Source organism: Chanos chanos, chromosome 6, assembly GCF_902362185.1.
Source record: "Chanos chanos chromosome 6, fChaCha1.1, whole genome shotgun sequence".
Classification (NCBI taxonomy): Eukaryota; Metazoa; Chordata; class Actinopteri; order Gonorynchiformes; family Chanidae; genus Chanos; species Chanos chanos.
In genome coordinates, this window is record NC_044500.1 from 41,925,912 (window position 1) to 41,952,057 (window position 26,146).

The 26,146-nt window shown below is 42.2% G+C and overlaps 1 protein-coding gene across 10 annotated transcripts in view; it reads left to right on the forward strand.

The window, feature by feature from the left end:
* cadpsa (Ca2+-dependent activator protein for secretion a) overlaps positions 1–26,146 on the forward strand; it is an 86,974-nt gene that overhangs the window by 34,597 nt on the left and 26,231 nt on the right. For 4 of the 10 annotated variants that reach the window (XM_030776271.1, XM_030776277.1, XM_030776270.1 and 1 more), the window contains exons 7-17: positions 2,486–2,597; positions 4,117–4,253; positions 6,006–6,072; positions 9,346–9,454; positions 10,195–10,407; positions 15,247–15,383; positions 15,757–15,944; positions 20,097–20,198; positions 20,340–20,403; positions 21,072–21,195; positions 23,627–23,695. In XM_030776271.1, coding sequence (XP_030632131.1) covers positions 2,486–2,597; positions 4,117–4,253; positions 6,006–6,072; positions 9,346–9,454; positions 10,195–10,407; positions 15,247–15,383; positions 15,757–15,944; positions 20,097–20,198; positions 20,340–20,403; positions 21,072–21,195; positions 23,627–23,695 — 1,322 coding nt within the window. Of the gene's footprint in view, positions 1–2,485; positions 2,598–4,116; positions 4,254–6,005; positions 6,073–9,345; positions 9,455–10,194; positions 10,408–15,246; positions 15,384–15,755; positions 15,945–20,096; positions 20,199–20,339; positions 20,404–21,071; positions 21,204–22,007; positions 22,014–23,626; positions 23,696–24,872; positions 24,883–26,146 lie in introns of all 10 variants that reach the window. The other 6 variants (XM_030776274.1, XM_030776272.1, XM_030776273.1 and 3 more) reach the window with 4 other exon arrangements.

Below are 26,146 nucleotides of genomic sequence, written 5' to 3' on the forward strand. Positions count from 1 at the left end.
GGGACGCTCTGGTCTTTACACAGTCATTCTCCATGGTACCCGGTGGCCTCTGACCTTTGAACAGAGTCTGGGGCGTTCATCTCACAGATCTTGTGTGATAGCCGCAGTCTGTTTAACTCTCTGACTTGCAACATGGTGTCAGATGCTGCCCTCCTCTGCTGTTTGACCACTCGGTCAATTTGGGATGACTCAATGAAAAAAAAAAAAAAAAAAAACATGCCTGAGAGAAGCCTGTGTTGTGTGTGTATCTCTGTGTGTGTTTGTGTGTGTGTGTCCGGCCAGAAGCAGGCTGGTATGACTCACTGCAATTCATGTGTGACACAGAGCCACCAAACTAGACTGTCTCTTTTGTCTGTCTCTTTTACTTTCTGCATCTCTCACTCTCTCACAGTCATTCTCTATGTCTCTCTCTCTCTCTCTCTCTCACACACACACACACACACATACACATACACATGCTGGGATATTATGCTTTGGGCCATCTTGTTGGAAAACTCAGCATTTTTAAACAGATGTTCAGCATTAGATGTGAGAGATGATATGAGAGCTGCTTCAACTGTGTCTGCCATATGCCAGTTCTTTTTCCTCATGATCCAAGAGTGTGCATGCCATGTAGTACACATGGATTTTTGGTCTTCCCAGAGGAGGACATGCTCCAGCACAGTACAGATTAGACATGACCGAGTGCTAGTCCTCAAGAAGGAAATTGTGGAAATAATCCCCGCAGAACATATGGAATATGTTTCGGTTGTTTATGTTATTAATCTAATGTAAATACCCTATGTCTGCAGATTATCTGTTTGTTGTGCTGCTACAATTTGGTTCATGTTTGCTGTCATTGTTTATATTCAGACAGTTTACAAGCCCAACATACACTGAGACCTGCTGAAACTCACGGTATGTGTCCTGTGTTGTCATTGATACAGGCAGAGAGCAATCATCCAACCAGGTTCACTCTCAACAGCCTGTCAGAGAGTGCTCTGCTCCAAATCGAATTACAGCGAGGTGCCTTCCAGGGATCTGCCTCCCTGTGTGTGTGTGTGTGTGTGTCTTTGCAAAAAGAAATGGAGTGAAATGGTAAAAGAGATGGGAGCGATAGAGAGACTGCAGAACAGAGATGGAGAGACATGAAAGAGATCTAAAGCAGACAGACAGAGAGAGAGAGGGAAAGAGAGAGAGAGAGAGAGAGAGAGAGAGAAGGAGAGAGACACAGAATAAATGCAAATGCCAAGAGACACAAATTTAGTGAGTGAGCGAAACAGATGGGGCTACCAACAGAACTACAGCATATGAAAGCTTGACAGCAAATCCCATTTCTTAACAGACATGTCTGATTTCCCTGTTGTAGCTGAGTAGGTCAGAGAAGCAAAAGCAGTGTGTGATGCCCCTGTGAGATTTCCACTGGCCACTCAGAGTAACGGCTCTAAAGACAGCACATCAGTGTGAGACCCACTGGGACCGATGCTGATACACAGTGACAACACTGTAGCTGGGGATACTGACTGGTTAACCAGCACTGCTTAAGGTGTCTATTCATCCAAAGCTATTTCTCCCAGAGGTCTTCTATGCTTTGGGGGGGGGATTAAGTTGAGGGAGGGGGGGGTGGAGGTTCCATATTTATCTTCTGATTGGTCAGCCTGACTTCACGCGTCCTACCCATGTGCCACCGGCCTCACCCCTCTAGGCTCTATAGCACGGAGGTCTACGCACAGGGGGGTTGCCATGGCAGCGTGGATCATCAGCCTTCCCTTCCCTTGTGCACTGGGGCCAAGCTTATTGTCTTCTTTCCCTTGGGATGGCGCACCAACACACACTGAACACACTCTGAACATTCTCTTCAATCGGTGTTCTCTCGAGCTGTCTAGTGTGTAATGGTACGAAATCAAGCCCCCCCCCCCCCCCCTCCACACACACACACCTTTTGAAAGCTTAAGTAGAAAATACATTACCAAAACCTTTAGAATAGGATTTCACAGGAATACATCCATCAGGACAGTTTACTTATATGGTACTTGATATTGACAGGAATTCTTGCTCAGTAGAAGTACCTCTCAGAGGGGATAGATGGTGCACATTTAAAAATCATTACTTGGTGATTCTGCTAAATGGGAGAATGTAAAAAATTCTCAGTTTTATTTGGAGCAATTTGAAGTGACTCACATTATGGAGCTCCTCTCGGGTGTTAAGATGCCTCTTGGATTGTTCAACTGAAACATTTAACACAAGGAAAATGACAGAATAATAAATACAAAACACAAGAAAAACATTTTAAAACGCTGAGTTTCGGGAACACTTAACTCATTTTACAAGCACCTTTAAGCGGTCCTGTCTGGTATTGGTGAAAATGGAGGAAGACGTAGAGGCCAGTGACTACAGGTCTCTAGGAGGGAATGATGACAACGGAACCGAGGTCATATTTGCGCAGGGTGGACCAGGGTGTTAGTTATTAACCTTTTCTCTCACCTCTGGTCATCTTGTTTTTCAGATGGGGAACTCAAGGTGACTTCACTACTACACACCCTCTCCCTGCGGTTAAGGTGAAACTGTTTACAGAGAGCACTGGAGTTCTGGCACTGGAAGATAAAGAGTTAGGGAGGGTAAGACTGACTCTGTCTCTCCCTCTTTCCCACACACACACACACACACACACACACACCACACACACATGCACACGAATGCACATGAAACTATAAACACGCACCTGGGTATGCACAAAAACAGGAGAACATGAGAAACAGATTGAGAGTGATTGAGCAAGAGAGAGAGAGAGAGAGAGAGAGAGAGGGAGAGAGAGAGAGAGAGAGAGAGAGAGAGAGAGAGGGAGCATAAGAGCCTGATATCAGAATGTTAAAGCGGGCTGTAAATACCACGGAGTCAGAGGGAAAGAAAAAGAGAAAATGTGAGAGAACAAACAGAAAAAGGATACAGCAGCCTTCAGACAGCACAAGACCTCCCAGTGTTCAGTCAACTACCCTGGATTTTATTCTGCCCCCCCCCCCCCCCCCCCCCCCCCCACCTTCAGTGATAAAGCTTTAGTGAAATTCAATCCTTAGATAAGAATTCGCTCTGTGTTATTATGCAAATGAAGAGTAACTTCAAAGTTGTCGAGAGGTAGCAGAAATAATTGAAAGTGATATGTTAAAAAGGATATATCTGCAATGTGAGATAGCATGAGAAGGTTACAGAGCAGAAAGCAATAGTAAGCAGAATTTTCAATTTTCAGGGGTTTAAAATTCTATCAGAACTCTACAGTAGGAATAACTCTGTAAACATATGGTCTCTATATTATTGGCACAACATTGTGATGAAACACTTGTGAAAGTATTTTTTTCCCCAAATTGGTCAAAGATTGCCCCCCCCCCCCCCCCCCCCCCCCATACTTTGCTTCATTAACTTCTGTTGTATGTGATATCAGACTAAGTGCTAACCAACATAAATTTATTCATTTCTGTTTCTAACCTGTGCTACGTCAGCCACTGGTGGTTCATAAATTAGGTTAGCAAAAAGTAAATGTTAGCTTGGTGGCTATAGTTGCTTGAATTTGGCTTTTAAACGAATTTGAGAGATCAAAGTTGTCTTTGCCGTTGATCTGTGACTGTCCATGACAATTCTAAGACAATTTTACAAAATGAAGTAAAGTGCTAATGGAAATGATAAACTGAATTTTTGTTAAGGTTTGCATATTAACAGTTCAAGCAAAATGCCGGCTATTTATTCTTAAACCCAAACATAATATAATTGGACATCATTGTGATTGAAATTTTCAATCATGAGTCCATTCTCATAAAGAGAGCACTCTTAAAAGGTTCATGGACTTTCAATTAGCATTTTGAAATCAGTAGTTAGTCAAGGGTGTGCGGCCGCGATCCTATAATTCTTCATTAAATGATTAAGTTTCCACTTTTCCATTAGTGAGCATAAAACTCCACAGAGAGAAACCTTCTCTTCACCAGGCCTACGTGATAATAAGACATACAGGCATGAAGTTACTTAGCTGGCTATAAATCTTAATTTAAACTATGCATCTAGGGATTGGGTTTGTCGATAATTCGTCTTAATCACGATCGTCATTCTTTGGTGGACAGTCGGTAAAGTTGTCTGTAATGGACTCCACAGGTTGTGTTACATCCAACGCCAAATAGCCCAAAGCAGTCTGAGCTCCATAAAATGACCGTGTCCAAAGGCTGTCCTGATGACCTGAAGATCAAACTGGCAGTTCGCATGGACAAACCGCAAAACATGAAACACTGTGGGTAAGTGGTTATATTTCTCAGACATCTCCACGGATAGACTCGATCATATCCGCAAAGTATCTGAACAGTTTTCTATTGTTCTTCTGCTTCTTCTTCTTCTTTATGGCTTGTAGACAGACAGAACAACACCTTAATCTTTGTAGCCTGTTGCTATCATTTCCAGTTATCTGAGTCACCGTTACTTCTTGTTTGTCTCTAGAGATGGCGACTTCAGAATTGATCGTTTGTCTCCATCTAGAGGATAAATGTTATACTGCAGCTTTGCTTCGCCTGGATTTACAGGCAAAAAAAAAACGTATACTGAATGGTCCTGACAGATGATACCGAATTGAGCAGATAGGTTAAAGAATCACTTCATTGAATCTCTTATGGTCGAACAGTTTTCTAGCATTTTCCAATTGTGTAGCTCTGGTAAGATTTTTTGTTGTTGTTGTTAAAATGATATTGGAAGTAGCTCGTGTTAAGATTGTGTAGTCTGTAAATTGCAATCTTGTGTCTTTAGATCTCTGTCTGAAATTAACAGTATGTCACTGATACCCATATTAGACTGATGAAGAAATCTAAGGATCTCATGTGAGGTTATCTTAACTTTTACTGTTCAAAGAGGTTACGTACAATTCTGTAGTCTTCTCAGTTCTTATCCATCTTATCCATCTGTAGAGCAGTAATGATTTTGATTATGGAAAGTCATATAAGGAAAGAGACAGTTTTGACAGTAAGATGCTCAATAAAGCTATGTTAATGTAATCTCCCTCTTCAGTGTGGAGAGTGAACGGAAGCATGATGGCTTTGCCCTTTGGTCTTACTCTAAGGGTCTATGCTTGTCTCGTTGGTTTACAATCTTCCATATGCTTTCTGTACGAGGCTTTTCTAAGACCCGGGCTCCTCGGAGGAGAGCCTTACCGATGCCAAACTTCGAGCTCTCTGTGCCAAACGCAGTCTCTGTCTCCTGGCAACCCCGTGCCCCCCCCTTCAGCCCCCGGGCACCGGTTTATTCAGAGCGACATGCCAGGGTGCCCTTAACGAGACCGAGAGGCGGCACAGAGCAGGCAAAAAGAGGCTGGCATTGCTTGCTTATCCCAGATGTTCTTTTTTAAAAGCTCCACAAATGTTTGAAGTTAACGCAACACTACCAGATCCTCTCTCGGCATAGGGCTTATTGAGAGCCCGCAAGTCTGTCATTTCTGGAAAGTGGGTCAAAAGGGAGAAATAATATTTGACAGATACATAATGACAGTAGAGACTGGCAGGCTCATTTAAGAAGGCTTGTTAACCGCTTCAGTACGACTCAGTCTCTGTGTCTGTTTAACTTTTTTTTTTATTTTATGAAGATTTAACCTACACAGTCTCTCTTGCACCGTTGACTTCAGAGATCTCTATGGCCTTGTTAGCTATCGGCATTAATTAAGCTGCCTTCTAAAGAAAAAGCAAAATGGTTTTGCTCCTTTAAAAATTAAAACAGGTTCTGCCTGAGTACCAAATACTTGTCACTGATTATACTTTCTTTTTCGCCACCAGAGGACAGCAAAAGTCAGCTTTCAAATTTCAGGATCAGTGTCAGTTTTCTTCTTTTGTCCACAATATGATGACAATACTGTTGTCCACTACTATTGCCAGACATGTGAAAAGTCTGTGACATTACTAATCAAAAATTGAAAATGACTAGTTATGCACCTGTCATATTCTGTCGTATTATGTTCCATATCTCCTCTCAAAGCAGCCTTAAAGTGACAGTTCTGTGTTTTCATTCAGATACCTATGGGCTATTGGGAAAAATGTATGGAAGAGATGGAAGAAAAGATTCTTTGTCTTGGTGCAGGTAAGCACATGTTTCATTAGCATTAATAGTGAATACTATAGTACTCTTAAGCCACTGCTACATTAAACTGCTACCAGGAGAGGACACACAACTGTAACTGTACACAGGTAACGCTGTGTTTGAGCTTTTTACATTGTCACAGTGCATAAGGCGTTACGTGGTTATGCATCTCTTTCTAGCTGAGGCTCTGACAGAGAGCGTTATGGCAGCACGCTGCATGGTTTGTTGTAGCCTTTTTATTTCTGTCCTCTTTTTTTTGACTGGTGCACTGCCTCCTCCACGTCGAGGAAAAATATGTCCGAGAGCAAAGAGATGACAGAAGGATTGACGGAGCAAAGCGTACGTTGGCCTAACACTCCCAGCTAGAAAGAGTCTACTGAATATGCCTCCCTCTAGCTCCCGGGCACACACACACACACACACACACACACACACACACACACTCACAACTGACAAACACCAGTCAATAGACTGTTTGTGTGTATATATGTGTGTTTGTGTGTGTGTTTGGGTGAGTCATTGTGAATAGAAGAAAATTATAGGCCATATAAAAAGTTTGTTTGAGAATTTGCTTTGAAAGCAGCACACAGCTTTATTTACTTGTTCAGTTTTTATCATGTAAAATGTACTTATAGCACAGTGTGTGGTTATCTCTCCCTCTCTCTTGCATTCTCTCTCTCTCTCTCTCTCTCTCTCTCTCTCTGTCTCTCTCTCTCTCACTCACACACACAAGCATGCTCACATTATCTTTCCTATCTCAGAGGCACCTGGGGAAGACAGCATATATATATATAAATATATATGTGTATATGTACACCCAAATGTATTTCAGCACCTTAATCTTCTAGAATAATGAATGTAATCTGTTTATATATGTTATATAACATTTTCGATATTCAAAACTCCCAAAGGCAGCCGTGTTTTGAAATGAGGAAGCCTTTGCTACTATCTACGTGCATTTATTCAGGTTTGGGCAGTTCTGAAACGAAATTATATTATGATAAGTCATAAAAACTCAGTGAGGGGAAATAGTATGTTTGTGCACGTAAGGGAAATATTTTCTGATTGTCCACAAATATTGTTGCGCGTTACCATTGGTCACCCTTAAAGATTGCGTAAAGTGTACCTCCTAAAGTGCTGTACCTCTCCTGAATAACCCAGTCGGTTACCCAGGAGGGGTACAGCAGAGTTTGCTTTGGGGAAATGTATTGTATCTCTTTCTTTTCAGCCCTCCTTTTAAACTCTTTTCCAGTCGTCATTAGAACTGGATTCAGATGCCCAGTACACATAACAGCTCACAGGCTCTAGTCTCAAACTACCGATTGCTATTTGATTGACATTCACCGTGATTCTTTATAAATAGCACTGTTTTGTCTGTGGGGTATTTATTTCAGTGTGGGTATTAGTGTACTGTTGAATTATTCATGAATGGTTAATTACAGGAGCTCATAGATCATTTACAGCATGTTTTTGATGGACGTTGGCTTCGGCGTTGTCAAGTGTCATGCAAAGTTCGCTCTCCAAGGATCGACAATGTTTACTCCCCATGCCAAACCTCGGGAACAGGGTCGAGCACTTAACATAGATGCCGCTTTCATGCCAATAACAGTGCCTTACCCCCACAAGCCCCCATTTTATGTGTATTCCCAGCTGAAGTGGGAATTCCAACTAGATCATCGAGTTGGGCTAGACTGTGTTCTGTCAGCCATTGCAAAGATGTTGTGCTCAAACTGTGAAACTGTGTTTTGACTAAATAAAGAGTTGTTGAATCACACTTCGACTCATCCTCCTCAGTTTAAGCCCCCCACCCCCCCCCCCCCCCCCCTTCTCCTTTTATCCCCTCCTTCTCTAGTCCCTGCTTTCTCTTCTTTCATCGTCTGCACACACACAAACACACACACACACGCGCGCACACACACACACACGCATACACACATTCACTTGAAGCAGCCTGTGGATGTATCTCAATGCCACTTCATGTCCCTGCTGCACTCAACAAATTGGAAACATAAGCCCAATATTTAAGATGCAAAGTGAAGTCTAATTATTCACCGGCCTGGAGGCAGGCCTTCAAAACTACCTTTAGACACTCATTCAATGTTTTTTTTTTTTTCCCTCCCTTCCATCTCCCGCTTTAATGCCTTGGCACTGGTGTGCGGTCTTAAGCAGCTGAATATGGTAATGTCCTAGATGTCCAGGGGCTTCTGGGGGCGGCTGCCATTCCCAGAAACACAACAAATAAAGCGGCCAAGCGCTGCATCGATTGGAGCTCTGTCTCTCTCTCTCTCTCTCTCTCTGTCTCTCTCTGTCTCTCTCTCTCTCTCTTTCTCTCTCTCTTTCTCTCTCTCTTTCTCTCATTCCCCTCGCTTTTTTTCCCCTCTCTCCACAATGCAATTTATAGACTGTCAACAATAACAAGGTTATTTAAAAGAGCAAAGCATGCAGGGTAATCAGGGAGCAAAGTCATTTAAAATCCTTTAACTGTCAGTTTGACAGCAGGTCAGTTCGGCCGCCGGCTACACGGGGGCTCCCGCTCCGTCAGGCCATCTCCGCAGCCTTTGACAGGCCCAAACTTCACTTAGTGGCGGGCAGTGATGGGCAAAAGGGGATGGCGGGGAGGGGGTGGGGGGTGGGGGGGGACTACGGGGAGACGTGCCCCGCTGGCGTCCCGAAGGCGCCCGGGCGACGGCGAGCCGGATTGTGCCCCCCCAGCCAGCCCGATTCCCCCGTCACAAACATGACATTGAATTTATCATGTCACACGGAGGCACGCAGCAGCGAGTGAGAACTGCCACTTGCAGCAGAGGTGACAATCGTGTTGGATTGGCTGGCCTCTCCAGATTGCCCAGATATGACTGGCACCTAGCAGTCCAACTCACATCGTTTGTGACAGAGTGTCACTCCCACACTCATCTGTCTGCCCTGAGTGACACAGTCGGACCCGCATCCACTGGTGGCCAAGGCAACCGCCCTCCTGACTGCCGAACAACTCTCTCCACCCCCCCCCCCCCCCCCTTTCCCCCCACAACCACCATTTGAACCTTACCCTTACACAGACAGACACGCACACACATACACACAAACAAACACATTACTCTGGAACGGGTCACACAGTCGCTGTCTACACACTCAGCACACAATCACAAAGATGGTCACCAGCAGTGAGAATGTGTTGACATATGTCTGTGTGGGGCTTTGTGACTGGTTTTCGTGTGTGTGTGTGTGTGTGTGCGCGTGTGTGTGTAAACACCTCTGTTCTCTCTTCCTCTTTAGGTTAGCCAATATACCTTTGCCATGTGCAGTTATAGAGAGAAGAAAGCCGAGCCAGTGGAACTGCTCCAGCTGGATGGATACACTGTGGACTACACTGACCCTCAACCAGGTCATTTCAGCCAATCACAAAGCAGTTACCTGTTACTCACCCCAACTCATACAATTATAGACGATTTCACTGGAAATTTTATGAGACAATTAGCTGAATGCATATCAATCAACCTTGTCTGTCAGACAATTTGACTTTTTTCTGTAATGAAAAAACGGGGTCATGTATCTTTTGTCACAGTACCTGCTTGACCACAAGGTGGCATTTGTTCTCTGAAGAAACCGTTTCATTTATACATGGAGCATAAATTAGTCACTTTATTAAAACAGAGCAAACTCAAGTAATTGATTAGTTAAGCTCAATTATCCTGCAATTATAACGGCTCACTGTGACCCAAGAAATTCATTAGTAAGAATATTTTCTCAGAAGTTACATAACCTCTGTGTTGCTATTAGTGAAACTGTTAGAAGTCCTGTTGTAATAATGCGCTGGCAAAAACCAATCAAAAATAAACAAATGTTCTGATTTGTGCTCCATAATCAAATGGAATACAAATGAATCATTATGTATTTCATGCTATTAAATTCCCTGCTGAGTTTGTGATGTGAGGCAGTACATACTAAAATACACAGTAAACACAGAAAAACCACAATGGTGGTTACACTTTAGTAAAATAACACACACACACACACACACACACTTTTCTAGTTTTCCTTGTTTATATCTTGTTCGGTTTATGATTTTCATTATTCTGTTTGTACTGTAACACTATATTTAAGTGCGCTGTTGCTGTCCTGCAGGTCTGGACGGTGGCCGGGCGTTTTTTAACGCTGTGAAGGAGGGTGACACTGTGATTTTCGCCAGTGATGATGAACAGGATCGCATCCTTTGGGTACAGGCCATGTACCGTGCCACGGGCCAGTCCCACAAACCCGTGCCGCCCACGCAGGTGCAGAAACTCAACGCCAAAGGAGGCACCGCCCCTCAGCTGGACGCTCCGATCTCTCAGTTCTGTAAGTACACGCACGCGCATAAAACACACAGACACACGTGCGTACCAGTACACGCACAAAACAAAAAAAAAATCAACCATAAACAACATAAACTTTAACGTGGTAAGCGGACGGGTCTGCAGTAGAATATTAACTGTGTGTGCCTGTTAATGTATGTTTTTATAGAGGTGATTGTTACAGGCAGAATTTAGTGACCAGACTGATAAAAGCCATTAAAGCATTTTATGAAAGGACTAGTGCATTGTTCCGTTTAAAGAAGACATTTTTACACAGACGTTTTATCAACAGATTCAGTCTTACTAACAAATTTAATGCAAATACAATGTGTGTGCTTCAGCGGGGAGGGTGTGTGAGTATAACTTCACTCTTTGTGAGGCAGGTGAAGAGATAAAAGTTCTCTTTCTTACTTTTTTCTCAGTTCTTTTTTTTTTTATTTCTCACCTTTCAACTGTCACTTAATACATTCTATTGTCACTTTATGGAGTGAATCTCCTCCTCCGTCTGTTCCTATCTACACTATATATTTCATAAACATTACCTTGGTATATATATTTGTTCACCCCAATTCTGTCCCTTTCTTTCTTTCTTTCTCTCTCTCTCTCTCTCTCTCTCTCTCTCCCCCCCCCCCCCCCTCCAGCTCTCTCCACTTCTCTTAATACAGTTGTGTAAACATGTGTGCTTTGAGTTGTCCTCTCTTTCTTCTTCTCTATCACACATGCTTTGCTTGTACTGTACAGTAGTGTACTTTACCTTCTTTAGCTTTCCAGCTGCTAAGGGGCTAGCGCTCCTGTCTGCTCTCCCGCGGTCTCTGTGCTAGTCTTTACGTCACTCTGGTTTGTTCCTTCTTACCCCGCTATCTTGTAGCTGGACTGAAGGGTAAGTGCTTCCCTGTAGCAGGCACAGTTCAGATAATCCATGTCGATTATCTGACTCAGGCTATGTGCTTTTCGCTATCCTTCTCCTGCTATTCCTCTTCCTCTGCGTTATCCTCTGTCACTTTCTCTACCTCCATTCTTTCAATACGTCTTAGGCCTGTTTAGAAAACTCTCTCTCTCTCTCTCTCTCTCTCTCTCTCTCTTTTTTTTAAAAAAAAAATGATCTATTTTTAGGTTAGAAATAGAAATTTTCGTTCTTGTCAGATTAAAATGCATGTGATTTAGATTTCAGTTGGATTAGATTTAGCATACTTGCCTCCTCTCTCTTTGTCTCTCTCTCTCAGCCTGCAGTGTTACAGGGGCCAATGGTTCCTCTGAGTAAAGCAGGGAAGCAAACAATTTACCAGGTCATTTACACAGCTAAGTGGGTCCAAAGTTTAATTTAATCATTCCCTGTGTGGTCAGTTGTCGATTATATAATGATAGCGTTTGGGACGGTCATTAAATAATAATCAAACTCTGATTCATGCGGAGAATTTGATAAATATTATAATTACTGTAATTTTTTTTTTTTTAATGGAGTTTGTGATTTATTGCTCTAAATGAATTCACTGAAACTACTGGTTTTGCACAAACTACTGGAGCAGTGTATGCCTCTCTGCAGCTGGTAATTACTGTGTTAAGAGTGTCATAGCATGAATAAAACAGTGTTCTTACACTGCGATTATTTCTGGAAGCAATCAGGGAAATGTTAGCAAATAACTACTTGCTAGTTCACACTAGCATCTTGGTAGCGAATAAGGTAACATTATCAATGTCTCTTTTGAGATTAAAAAAAAAAATCCTAATTGTTGTGTTTTAAATGTAGAGTTTATCGCTCTTTCCCTGAAGATTTACTATGTTTGAAGTGTTCTACATATGTAATTACTCAGTCAAAAAGTTTTTTTTTTCTTTTCTTTTTTTGAATTTTGTTAACCATTTTGGACCCATTTCGGTTTTTTTTTATTCATGTACAAATCTGCTACAGTTCACAGATATTATGATACTATGATTTTCATATTTGATTATCAACTGGATTCTGTTCATTTCTAAATTGCCTTGCTTTACCAGAGGAAAAAAAAAAAACCTGCCCTCATAAGCTGTGTATTTTACTTGTTTGTATGAGAGTTGGCAAATATGTAGCTGGAGTATTCGGAATGCCAGTGACTGATAGATAATACCATATCATGTCTCCTGTCATGTGGTACTCCAGTATCCAGTAGACTCTCCCTCAGGTGGACCACCAATTAAACTCCAGCCACACCACCTCAGAGAGGAGTAATTACGATCCTTCTCAGTTTGTCCCCCCCCCCCCCCTCTTTCTTTAATCTTTTTATTTCCTTAGCGGATTTTTTAACAATGTGACTTTTTTTTTTTCGACATCTCTCAATGAAAGAAGGCTAGTTTTCTTTCCTCATCTTTCAAAGAATGACACAGTTCCTGGCTCTGTCCTAGACCCATGCATTTGCACTGGAAATGCATTGTTACCCTATTAGAACACAACAGCAATGCTATGCTCACAAACACACTCTTTATGAATCATTGACACATTCCAAAGCAACAAAGTATTGTCAACTTGCAAATCTCTTTTGGTTTTTTTCCCAGAAATGTTTATCAAATTCAAATTCAATCTACAAGAATTATTAGGGTATGTGGCTAAATTAAATATGCATCTCGCACAGATAGGTGGAAATGAGTTGCATTCTCTTTTTGAATGGAATAAATTTGGCTAGATGGAGTTACATTACAGTTTTTCGTCAAATATTGGAATCGTTTTATATTTTCATGCGTCAATAAGGTGCAGACCGCTCTTGCAGTTATGCCTGAAACCCAGTAATGTAATCACATCTTTAATCTTGCAATCATCTTTGTGCCTACTTTCTTGGAAGAACATTCTAGAAAGAACAGGAACCGTCTTTAGCGAGATTGCAGACAAGATCTGTGGACATGGTGAGGGTGGCCATACTGCGCAAAAAAAAACTGAATTTAGGAGTGGATTAAATTAGACCCTCTTGATTGAAAAGGGCCCCTTCTCTTTTTCTCTCCCCCCTCTCTCTCTCTCTCTCTCTGTCCATCTCTCACTCATTGAAGAGTGCACAGTGCTGTCAAATGGTGCCTGGAGCATCTCTGCACTGGGCTTAAACCAGGGCCTTCATTCTTCCAAATAACAGAGAAGAGACATGTGTGAGGGGGTGGTCAGTTCCTTTCAGGAAAAAAATAAATAAATAAATAAAGAGAGAGAAATAAAAATACAAACGCTAAATAGCCCCAAATGTTCCGCTCGCAACTCTTCTAGCAATGGGATCTATAAATGAAGAGTAGCCATCAATCATTGTCATATCTCCTCTGTCCCTGTGTGGACAAGGCTCGCTAATGTCATTGTATGTTACTGTCCAGTGTTCCAACTCCGCTCCTGTAACGTCAGACGTGACATGACAAGCTCATATTGAGCTGGACGAGAGGGATCCAAAGTCACCTCATGAATTTGTGACTTGGGGTTCAGACGTTCCATGGTACCATAGCCTTTGTCTCACTCTTTAATCTGTTTGTGAGAACACATGGCCTTGACCACAGTGTGCACGGAAGGTGAATGTAAGTTATAATATTAGCTTGTATTCCTGATTCGTTTCTTTAAAGACGATGTAGGAGATGTAACGTTTTAGTTTGAGGCTTTTCTGAATCGGCCTGAATACATACGCTCCGGTGAAGTCTGAGGCAAACACGACTGTCAAAACGCAATATTCTGAACACACTGCCCAGACGTTTAACACAGGTAGAGGTTAAGCCTTGTTCCTATATTGACATGTAAAATAAGGACACTCTGTAGGCAGTTGAGTTGAAATCACGGTTGAATGGTCCTTGGGGTCAGTGGTTATAGAAAACTAAGCTGTGGCTGAAACAGGACATTAGAATGAAAATGGCGAAGATGACCAGCTTGGGGATTAAGGGCCCGGCTTGCTTATTTGTGCTGGGAGGCCTGATGTAATTCTTAAGCCCACTAACTGGGCAGGAAAGTAAAAAAAATGTGTTGTTGAATTTATTTAGCCCTCTTAGTGGACAAAGGCTGCGTGGGTAGCGAAACCCCTCCAACGGCCCTCTCTCAGGCTGTGTTTTAGTGCCGTGGGGTGGCTTTAATTAGGAGGGCCCCGGGAGGCCCCGGGAGGCCGCTGGGCACCGGGCTGAAAGGGAGGGGGAAGAGAAAGAAAGAGAAAGAGTGGACTGTAGTCTGTTAATTGATCAGAAAGGCCAGGCTGAGGAGGCCCGGCTGTGTCAGGTTTGCAGCACATTTCAAGGTTGTATGGTGTGTAGATCCCATTATGCTGTACTAGAGTCAGTCCTCAGCACCTGGGAGGAGGACAAAACAGCCAAGACCACAAACTGCGGAATAAATTATGCAACAATAGTTTAGGCAAATAATAATAGTAATAATAATAATAATAATAATAATAATAATAATAATAATAATAATAATAAAAGGTAAATCAAATAGTTCTTCAATATGTCAAATAATCAAATGATTCAAAATAACGCTAGAAACCTGAAACATTTGAAGAATTTGGATGCTGATGGATTTTTAGTCACACGTTTTGCACAATGATTTAAATAATTAAATGCAGTCTTATGGTTATGGAGAGAACCATCAGTCAGTCAGTAAACGGAGGAATGGTGTATATTTCTATTGGCTATGCTTTGTCTACCATTCTCTCAAATCTTAACAGCACTTGGCTTGAGTTCTCTTTGGACTCCTATGCAAGTTGACAATCACATGTGTTACCTTCACTTGAACTTGTCATTGACAAACACACCTGTGCTCAGGTGTGAGAGCTTTTTATTTATTTATTTATTTATTTTTTCGGTCGGGTGGCCGTACCCTCTCCGGGGGTTCGGGATGTTCCCTCTAAAGCATATGCTTCTCTGGACACAGACGCAGACAGGGCACAGAAACACGGCATGGATGAGTTCATCTCTGCCAACCCCTGTAGCTTTGACCACGCCTCGCTCTTTGAGATGATGCAGCGTCTCACTCTCGACCACAGACTCAATGACTCCTACTCCTGTCTGGTGAGAAAGAGTTCCTATCAAGTCCCTGTACTGCCTACGGTAAAATGTATAGCATTTGTAATAGAGGTATTCTGCACTGTCTAAGGTCATTTATAAAAATGTGTGTGATAGACTGCTCACAGTACATATTTAATATTAAATCGCAGGCTAACAGATGTCATGTACTGCCTGGCATGAATATTTGTAATATATCATATGTGAAGAAGAATTCATCAAGTGCCTGGTGTCATTCATATCAAACATCGATCACATGCAGTATATGAAACAACACTATATATATAGAATTATAACTATATACAACTATACATATAGTTATAATTCTGTACTATTTAGAATATAGGGGTAATTGCCTCTGTTTTTTGCCATGTTGTAGGGGTGGTTCAGTCCAGGCCAGGTCTTTGTACTGGATGAATACTGTGCCAGGAATGGGGTGCGGGGGTGTCACAGACACCTATGTTATCTGAATGACCTGTTGGAGAGAGCAGAGAACGGAGCGATGATTGACCCCACGCTGCTCCATTACAGCTTCGCCTTCTGCGCCTCCCACGTCCACGGCAACAGGTGCGCCTCAGTCAGACCCCTCCCTCTCTGTTACTCTCTCTCTATCCGTCCCTTCTCCTCATTCAGTCGTTCTGTTACGTGCTAATGCGCTCAACATTTATTCTGGTCAAAGTCCTTTCTTTCTTTCCATCTTACTCTCTCTCTCTCTCTCTCTCTCTCTCTTTCTTTCCTTTCTTCAGTCCTTCTTTTCTTTTCCCCAGAATCACCCCTGTTCTTTTCACTTTCCTCCCTGTTTGTCTCTCTCATCATCCATTGTCCACTCATGGAAGGAGGTACAGTACACTAACCAGCATAGCAACCAGTGAAATCTTCACTCTTTTCCAGTCACGCTGTACATCAGTCTGTCATCTCTTCTGCATTTTCCACCATCTGTTCCTCATACGCTACAAGATCAAAGACTAACCCATCCCAACCCAGTCCAGAAAATTTCCACGTTACGATATAAAGTCTTTTTTAACCTGCATACAAAATAAATACACACACTGCCACTGTTATGCATCAGTGCGTTGTTGACTTGTACTCTAAGGGGAAACCGACAGTAAATAATAGGAACTGCGTAATATTACATACCTACCCATAATTCAAAGCGTTAACAGAGATGAAGTTATCGTTTATGGACTAGTGTGATTGGCACGGATAATAAATTTAAAACTGGTGAAGTTTGCCATGCATTACTTCAGTTGCCCGTGTTAGAAGACTGATCTCGCTGCCTTTCACAAGCTGTAGACACAGAGAACAGAGACATGGTCTGCCGTGAGAGTTTCTGTCGTTTGGTCTTTATGGAATGTGTCTTTCTGTATGTTTCTTCTTTCTGTGACTCTGTTGAATTTCTTCAGTTTATTTAATTTCACTGTGTTTCTCATAATGTGTTATGATTTACTGCATGCTGTCACACTTATGTTCATTTATTGATTTGTTTGCATATTTTTTCATTCATCTTTCTTTTCTATCTCTCGCCCGCCCTCGTGGTATCGCTGGCGACCCTTGTTTTTGTGTGTGTTCGTGTGATTGTTTGTACGTGTATGGGTCTTTGTGTGTGTGTGTGTGTGTGTGTGTATGTGTGTATGTAAAATGAAGTCAAAGAGTGTGTGAGTTAATGAAATGGCCTGTGTGTGAATCGGAGCTGCTTAAAGCTCTATACTCTACACCCCCTGAGCCCTCCACTCCTAAAAAAGAACTCAGACTCATGGAGTTCAGGAGAAAAAAAGACTCCAAAACACAGATGGCCTCGGGTGTGAAAAGGTAAGATTTGTGCTGACGAGGATGATGTACGTGTCTCCCCTTTCCTCTGGCTCTAATTTTAGGCCGTTGCTCCTGATTCCTCATCCCCCTACCCCAACCCCCCTCCCCAAATGACTACGACTCACACCTGATAAAGGGGTTCAGAGAAGAATGCTAGACCATGTTTAGAGACACAAAACAAACACCTTGTACTCTCAGGAGTGGGTGAATCGTGTGTGTGTGTGTGTGTGTGTGTGTGTGTGTGTGTGCGTGTGCATGAGTTTGTGTGTGTGTGTGCGTGCGCGCGTGCGTGTGCGTGTGTGTGCGTGTGTGTACAGTGGAGACGTGGAGGGAAGAAGGTCAGGGTAAGACACGTGTCAGTCTAGTAGACAGACAATGATGGAGCTGAGGTGGACTGTCTGTTTGTGTTGTGTTATGACCAGCTCGGACATGCAGACGCGTGTAGCTCCGAGTCAGTGAGAGAGAAGCAGAGACAGAGGGAGAAAGAAAGAGGGAGAGAGTGAGGGAGAGAAGGAGAGAGCGAGAGAGAGAGAGAGGGGGGACACTGTAGCCAGGGCACCGTTCTGCCTGGAGGTCAAACCTGACAGGATGACAGGTCGTCAGAGCAGGACGGGGGCCTCTCTCTCTCTCTCTCTGTCTCTCTCTCTCTCTTTCCCCCCTCACTGTCCTCTGTCCAAGGCCCTGCACCAGTCTGCCTGTTCCCCTGCCTGCACCAAAAACACTGCTCTAGCCAAGCCCTGACCCTGACATGTGCCATAAACTCCCACTCTACAGACTGGTGCTATTATTAAAACACAGACCAGCTCCTCTGCTGTGTGTGCTATACAGTCCACAGATGGAGAATGTGTGGAACCCTTATATTTAATGATATGAACGCTTGGTCTGATTACCATTCCTGATAGCACACAGTGTTAAATAGAGCTTAATTTGCATTTCATTATAAATTCCTACGCAGGAACAGAATGTGTTTTTGGGTGAAAAAATGATTTTCTTAATTAGGGTGAAATGTACAAATTTATTTATATTTCCAAATTTATCTGTATGCCAAAACAAATTTTTGATTCGTTTTTGATTCGCTCTGATTCCTTCCACCTTAATCCCCACAACAATGATGGGAGACAGAAGCAGATGTACACCCACGGCCGTCCTGTGTCACCTGCACATGTCTTAACACACACTTGGGTACACCTAAACACACACCAACACAGACACACACACACACACACACACATACCCATACACACACACACAGACACACATCCATACACACACACCGAAACAGACACACATCCATACACACACACACGCGCGCACACACACACACACACACACACACACACACGCTCTTGCGCAGACACCAGACAGAACGTGAGTAAAGGAGTTGGCTGCTTATCGTTTGTGACACGGCTGCGGAAGGAGGAACGTGAACAGAGTGCATCTGACAGTGGAGGCGCTGGTCTCCGTGACAGCGGCTTGAGGAGCAGGAGATGTGACATGCTCCTCATCACTCGGGAACAGGATGGCAGCCCGGAGAAGGGCAGTGAGAAAGCATGAGGGGAGAGGAAGGAAAGGAGAGGGGGAGGGGAAGACGAGACGCCTGTCACACCAGACGGGGGGGGGGGGGGGTCCACAGCCCAGTTGGTGGAAGAGTGCTAGTGGGTGTGGGTGACAGTGATGCCCCTATACTTTACAAAAAATACCTTTAAATCCAACCTTAAATATATGTGACTGGTTGTATATGCAGTCTGTAGCTGAATCGGATAAGAATCAAGCAGACAAGTGAAAATAGCCCACACTTAACATTTCAATTTGACCACCGTTGGTTTGGCTGGATCAAGAGAAAAAAAACAAACATACTTCTGAGTTAGTTTAGAAGGAGATAATGTAACAAATCCAATGAATCTATGAGAGCTGATTCACAGGTTATAAAACACTTATTATGTTACTTTAATTAAGACTGGACATGTGGTTTGAATGGCTTGTGTTGCATCATGAAGCCACTTCACGAAGTCAGCTGTTTTGTCATGGGTTTGGTGAACCCAGTAGACATTAGTCATTCTCTCACAGCAGGGAGTAGCACAAAAACAAAGCAGACCTACACAGACGCTGCATGTCTGGAGAGGCTACGTGCTAATTTGGGTAATCTCTAAACCGCGGTGCGCTGGTGTTAAGATATCAGGTGAGCCTGTTTCCCAGAGAATTCACATTCATTCTGCTCCCCCATGCTCTTTGGGTCACAGTTAGAATAACGGCGTGTAATTTGGGAGTCTGGCTGCTTCCCTCCCCTTGCGTCGCCCTCAGGTAAGGAGAGGCCTGCCGGGAGTGCAGAAAGGTAAAGCTCCCCCCCATTAACCCCAGACTGCAGGTTGATGGGGAGTTTTGGTAATCCCTGAGCAGAGCCTTTTGTGCTGTGGCAGGGGGGGCTCTGGAGAGGGCTAAGAGGAGGGGAGCAGTACTCGCAGGGAGGCTCAAGCTGTAAAGTGCTGTGTTTATTCAGCTGAAAATGGAAGATTTGTGAGCGCTATCTATCACACAGTTTCCTTGCACACACACACACACACACACACACACACATAAACACACTCATACGTACACACATCAAAGCCACACACCTTCTTTCTAAGAAACAGGTCATCTGTCAAATATTGCTTTAGAATGGAATGTACTCCAACAGCACTGAAATTTTCAACTGAGCGGCAATTTTTCCCCTGCTGTATATCGTATAATACACACGTACTCACTGTGTCTGAGAAAGCCTGGAAAAGATCATATCTGCTGCGCCGTTGCCGTGCCGTCGTGTCATGCTCTTGTGTGTGACTGTGCGTGACCTCTGTGTTTGTGTTGTGTAAGTGTTATAACCTTTGTCAGAGGGGGTGACTGAGTCTGCTCTGGTGTGATGTCTCGCTGCAGGCCTGACGGGATCGGCACGGTCACTGTGGACGAGAAAGAGCGGTTCGAGGAGATCAAAGAACGTCTGCGGATGCTTCTAGAAAACCAGATCACGCACTTCAGGTACACGCGTGATTTTATGATATGTTATACACTATCACCGTACGTAACGATAATATCATTTTCCATATGTTAAAATGAATCAAGACTTGACCTCTGCACCCTGGTTCTCTGTCTGTTTTCTCTGTGTGCTTTTCTTTGTAGGTATTGCTTTCCGTTTGGTCGCCCAGAAGGGGCATTAAAAGCCACTCTGTCTCTGTTGGAGAGGGTATGCCATCTTGTTCCTTTACTTACTGCTGAATTGAATGATTAATATGCATCTGTCATAATATTGCAAACAGGTTTCCCCTCGCAAATGCGATTTGGTTAATCCAATGAATAACATCATGATCATGTCCATCAAAGCACATAATGATCGTAAATTATTCACATTGTTTCATAGTTTGTCCTTTAAAGGATATTCTATTTGTTATTTATTCACCTTCATAAATAACCTGTTACTCGTTCTTGCATGCGAAAGGCATAGAGCAAATTTTCTATATGAAAGGTTGCACACTAAAGCCTCTGATGCAAAATAACTTTCCTCAGGACAGTTTAGTGCCAAAATTTAAATTTTGGAGAATATCGATGTTGTTTTGTGCCAGACGGTTGACTTTATGACGGCTTGTTTTCATATCCATGTCTGCATCTCTTCAGAAGATGCACACAAGCTTTTTTTTTTTTATGACACTCTTTTGAAGTTCCTGATCTAAAGTTGATACCCTCCATGCTTTTCAAAGCTTAATAAATGCCCTGTAAACTTTTGAGAACACATGCATATGATAGAAAATATGATAGGAGAAGAACTGCTGCATTGTTATTAATTCTTCACATAAAACATTGAATTTATGGTCGAGAGTCTCATGATCTCTCCCATGCTTTCTTTATGAATGACAGGTACTGATGAAAGACATTGTGACCCCAGTGCCTCAAGAGGAGGTGAAAGCCGTGATCCGTAAATGTTTGGAACAGGCGGCTCTGGTTAACTACCAGCGTCTTTCAGAATATGCCAAAGTGGAAGGTAAACATGTCATAATCTCTCTTTTTCTCGCACAAACACAGGAGAGGCCAATGCAACACTGACAACATTCACAATGTCGTTTTCTTATTTACGCCCATTAGGGCTATTCCGTACATGTTGTACCGTGCAACTTTCTTTTTGCTTTTTCTATAGCTCTGTTCTGGATCCTTGCTATGCATTAAATATGCTTATTTATGATATGTATTCAAGATGTTAACAGATTTAACAGTGATAGTAATTATGCAGTCTGTCCTATATGAATGACAACATATTCTGTTTGACTCTGAGGTTTTCCAATGAGTCACTGAGGTGCTGAGAATTAAGCATTTGAATTCACACAGATGTCCAGATGTCTGGATAGATAACTAGGGTTGCGCAGGTCTACTGGGGATTATCAGCGCTTTACCACAGCTCCCCCTACAGGTTCTGATGAGTCCTCCCATTAGAAAGGCAAGGGTGGCACCATATCTCTCAGTAGTTTTCAAGGGAACTGATTAAAGAATGTGAATCTTGCCTTCAGCTGTCCTACAATGAGAAGATGAGAACCCTCACCAACTCCAGTTAACCTGAAAGATAATGGCCGAAGATAAAAGAGCAGTTTTGATATTAATTAATATTAATATTGTGTCGTGATACGTGATGAAGAAGTTTAGCAGACAGAGGGTTTTCCAAAGATGATTTGTTGGTTCTTATCATTTTAGCACCAAATATTTTTGCTGATATACTCAAAAATGTTGTATAAATGAATGTGTAAAACAATAAATTAATATGTCATGGCGGTATAACTCTTAGAATGTCAAGCACTTGTTTAGCAGAATGTTCTGTCTCAACATAAAGCTATTTCCTTCTAAAACTTTTAGGAAACTGGATAGAATTTTGTTCTCACAAGAAAACATGTAATGTTCAGCATTCCTAATTTTCTGGGAGCTTCTAGAACCAGAAAAATGGTCATTTATGAGAGTGAGGAGGTTAGTGGAGGCTTAGGTTTTTAAACTGATTCTTTCCCTACACTGAGACAGATGTTTTGAAGAGCTCTCAGGGTGACAGCTGTCAGCTAGGTATCAGAAAGCTTGTTCACGCAGTGGAATATGTCTCTCACAGGTGATGTCAGTGGAGATTATGACTTCTGTATTCTGAATTTCTCGACTTCTGAATTCCCAAAGTAAGAGTACTGATCTAGGATCAGTTTTTTTCCCTTATCAACAGTATTACACAGACCAAGGGCAGCTGATCCCAGGTTAGTGCCCTTTATCTGAGATGCTTGATAGGCCCAGAGCACCATTTTATGCCTATTCCATGCTGAAAGCTACAAGTCTTTCTCCTCTTTTACGTTGTGCTAATTGTGACTTTTGTCAGGCACTAACACATGATTGTGGACGTGTAAGTAAAAATGCATTCAATTCCCTACAAATCCTACATCTGATGCTGTTTCCTCCTGCTTCTCAATTCCTGGCTTCCCTCTTTTGATCTCACCTCTAGTGGCTTCTAGGTACGAGAGGATTTGAAGCGACAAATGTTCTTTTCTTCCTTCAGCTTCCTTTCCCTTTCCCATGTTAAGAGAAACTCTCCATCTTCTTCCTTTTACCTCCTCTCCCTCTCTGTCTCTCTCTCTTTCTCTCTGTCTCTCTCTCTTTCTCTCTGTCTCTCTGCCTCTCTGACTGTCTCTGTTTCTCTCTCCCTCTTTTGGTTCTGCTTGTCCTCTCCCTACCTTGTTTATTGGCTTTCCTGCATATTTCAAACCTGTTGTACCAAAACAAGTCTGTAAAGCCAATACACAATGCAAGATGAAATTGCCCACTCAAGCAACCCAACATCTGTTCACTGCATGTGAAAAGTTTTCTTTGATAGACATGAACATAGTACCTTGTAGCTTTTAACGATCTAATGCCAGACCTAAAATCATCCCCCCTGGATGGCTGGCATTCAATAAATCCATAAGTTTTATATGGTTGTGCATATTTTTGCGATTGAATATGCACAGATGTAGTGTTTGGATTTCATAAGCGGTGGTCCATGTCTATAAAGAAACAGCTCAGGGCATTGCAGATACATAAGGGACCTAACCTTAGTATCTCAAAGCCTCTATTAGTGACCGTGATGGTGGTCTTCTTGATGTTTTGGTCTCCTAGTCCCAAACTAAAGGGGATTTAGGGCTTCAATGCTGTTTAAACAGAGCCATCACTTTGAAGCCAAACCATCTAGCCGTAAATTAGCTCAACTGCTCGCCACTCAGCACAGAGTGGCCTCCCACTCTGCTCCAATTTCCACTACATACTACCCTCAGCCAAGGGCATCATGGGATACCCTGCAGTTATCACACCATCAGACAGGAGCTCAGGCCTTAGTGCACATGCAGTTTTTCCTCTCTCCTCTTAACTTTTCCACCTCTGACCCCAGCCTTTCGCATGCCCCGATCCTTTTTTTTTTATAGGAAAAAAGAGAGAAATGTATGAGCATCCTGTCTTCTGCTTGGCGTCACAAGTGATGGATTTAACCATTCGTGAGTACCTTCCTCATCCTCACCATCCGTCCACTTTTCTACTTCTTCTCCTCCTTTTCTTCTTCTTCTTCTTCTTCTTCTTCTTCTTCTTTTTTTTTTCCTGTTTTCCATTTTCCATCCCGGAGCATCCCGCGCACCCTCTCCCACCCACCAGCTGCAAGTGCACCTCTTTTCACCCTGAAAATACCCGAAACTGATGTCATCTCCTTGCTTCAAATCTGTTTTGCCTGTTTTATCTGTTTGCTTCTGTCTGTGAGAGCCAGTTGATCCAATCACGAGTCTTACTGTTCACTTCTATCAGAGAATTAAAAACTTTTTTCATTTGTATGTGAAGGACATTCACTACATGTGAGTTTTTGGGCTGACATTTCTGTCTGTGACTTGAATGCATTTTTACTTTGCTTCTGTGTAAACTCCTCAGTTGTTGTCGTTGAGTGTCGATCACTCGTGTGTAATGTAGGACAGCTAGGATTACTTCAGAATGCTAGTAACATAATGAGGAAAAATAACTATTTTGTAACTCTTTACATGGCACTGAAAGGATGAGTACCACAGGAACTGGGAATTGTAAGCAAGACAACATTCACTGTGTACACACGCTGAGTCTTCATGTGTTTTTAACCATGTATATACTATGTCTTGTCTCTTCTTCATTACAACAGCTTTTTACTGTCTGTCTTTGTTGTTTTTTTTTGTTTTGTTTTTTTTTTATGTGGAGAGTTTGGTTGCACCGTGCCTTTATGTTGACTTATTCCAGTTCAGGTATCCATATGAACTTGTCTTTGACCGTGTGAAAATGTCAGGAGACCGTCCAGGGAATTTCTTTGACCTCGAATGGCAACTTTCCTTGGACTCTGAAGAGATTCTACTGTGGGATTAAAAAAAAAAAGAGTTAGCCTATTGGCTACCCAGTCTCTCTCTTTCTCTCTCTCTCTCTCTCTCTCTCTCTCTCTCTCTCTCTCTCTCTCTCTCTCTCTCTCTCTCTGTCTCTCTCTCTACCTCTCTCTCTTGCTTTCTCTGCCACTCTCAAAAACTAAACGTCTTCTCTTTTGTTCTCTCTCTCTCTCTCCACTCCTTTTCTCTTCCTCTTCTTTACCCAACTTCTCCTTCACATCTCTCCTTCCCTTCTGCTCTCTCCTTCTTCTGTTTTTGAATAGATAAAAATCCGAGGGATCAGAAGGATCCAGGTGACATTTCTTGTCTGACTCTTAGTCAAACTCATGTTTAAAAGCACGTGCTGTCCCAGTCTAAGATATAACAACCTCATAACATTCATGTGACTCTACCTGGGAATGTTTCACGAATGTTATGACGTTATGTCTCAACCCCCCTCCCCCCGTGATAGTGTCCCATGCATTGCATCTGAGTAATGCTGATGCATATCCCCTCATAAACTAGCATTTGTCCCAAACACCAGGGACTGGTGCTATAGATTGACACCGCTAAATAGGAAATGTAAGAAAGAACTCTACCAGTGAGTCTTATTTTAATATCTCTGCTTAATGTACAGGTCACATATAGTCTATATTGTGGTGATAGAGTTCTCTTCAATTTTTTTTTTATCTTTTCTTCTTATTTATTTGTTTATTTATTTATTTATTTATTTATTTATTTTAGTTGGCACCTTGTGTGTCATTAGCACAGGGTTGATTGTGCTGCATTAGAATAAAGCAGTATCATTTTACAATGGGTGCTGGCTCTTCATCGTCATACCTCAAACTGCAACTACAACTACATTTTTCCTTATCATAATTTAATGTAATAGTGGCATTAAGAGAGCCAGTTTAACCCACTGAGAGAGGTCAGGTATTAGAAATGATTCAGATGGAGATCTAAACTGAATCTTAGTGCCAATTTAGATCTGACGGCACTCGTGAAATTAAATCATACAAAAAAAAAAAAAAATAAAAATATGAAATATATATATATATATATATATATATATATATATATATATGGATCAGGGATAAAGTTACTCAGTATTATAGATGAACCTTTCATTTAGCAATTAATTTGCCTTTTCCAGAAAATCATTTCAGTCTCTGATCTTAGTTAACAGACAGAGGGATTGCATTAGCTCTGAACAGATGACTCCAGTATTACCACTATGGAATTATTTTCTATTCATTTTAAGCATTAACAGTGAAACTACAAACATAAGAAACCTGTTATAAATCATTTAAACATATTATCATTAATGCGGTATGAGTTTAAATATTTGGTTTAGAAAGACTGGTTTAGAGCCTTCCATTCCACAGCATGAAAAAAAATCTTGAATCAGCCAAATCAGATGATTTAGTTCTTCATTTTTCTGATATACAAAATATTGACAGTATCTTTAAATCTTTTATTACGAGCAAAATACTTGATTTTGCCATCCAAGATGTTTCACGTTGGTTACCGCTTTCTTGACTTCAGACAAACTCACACCTCTGCATGCTCGTTAATCCT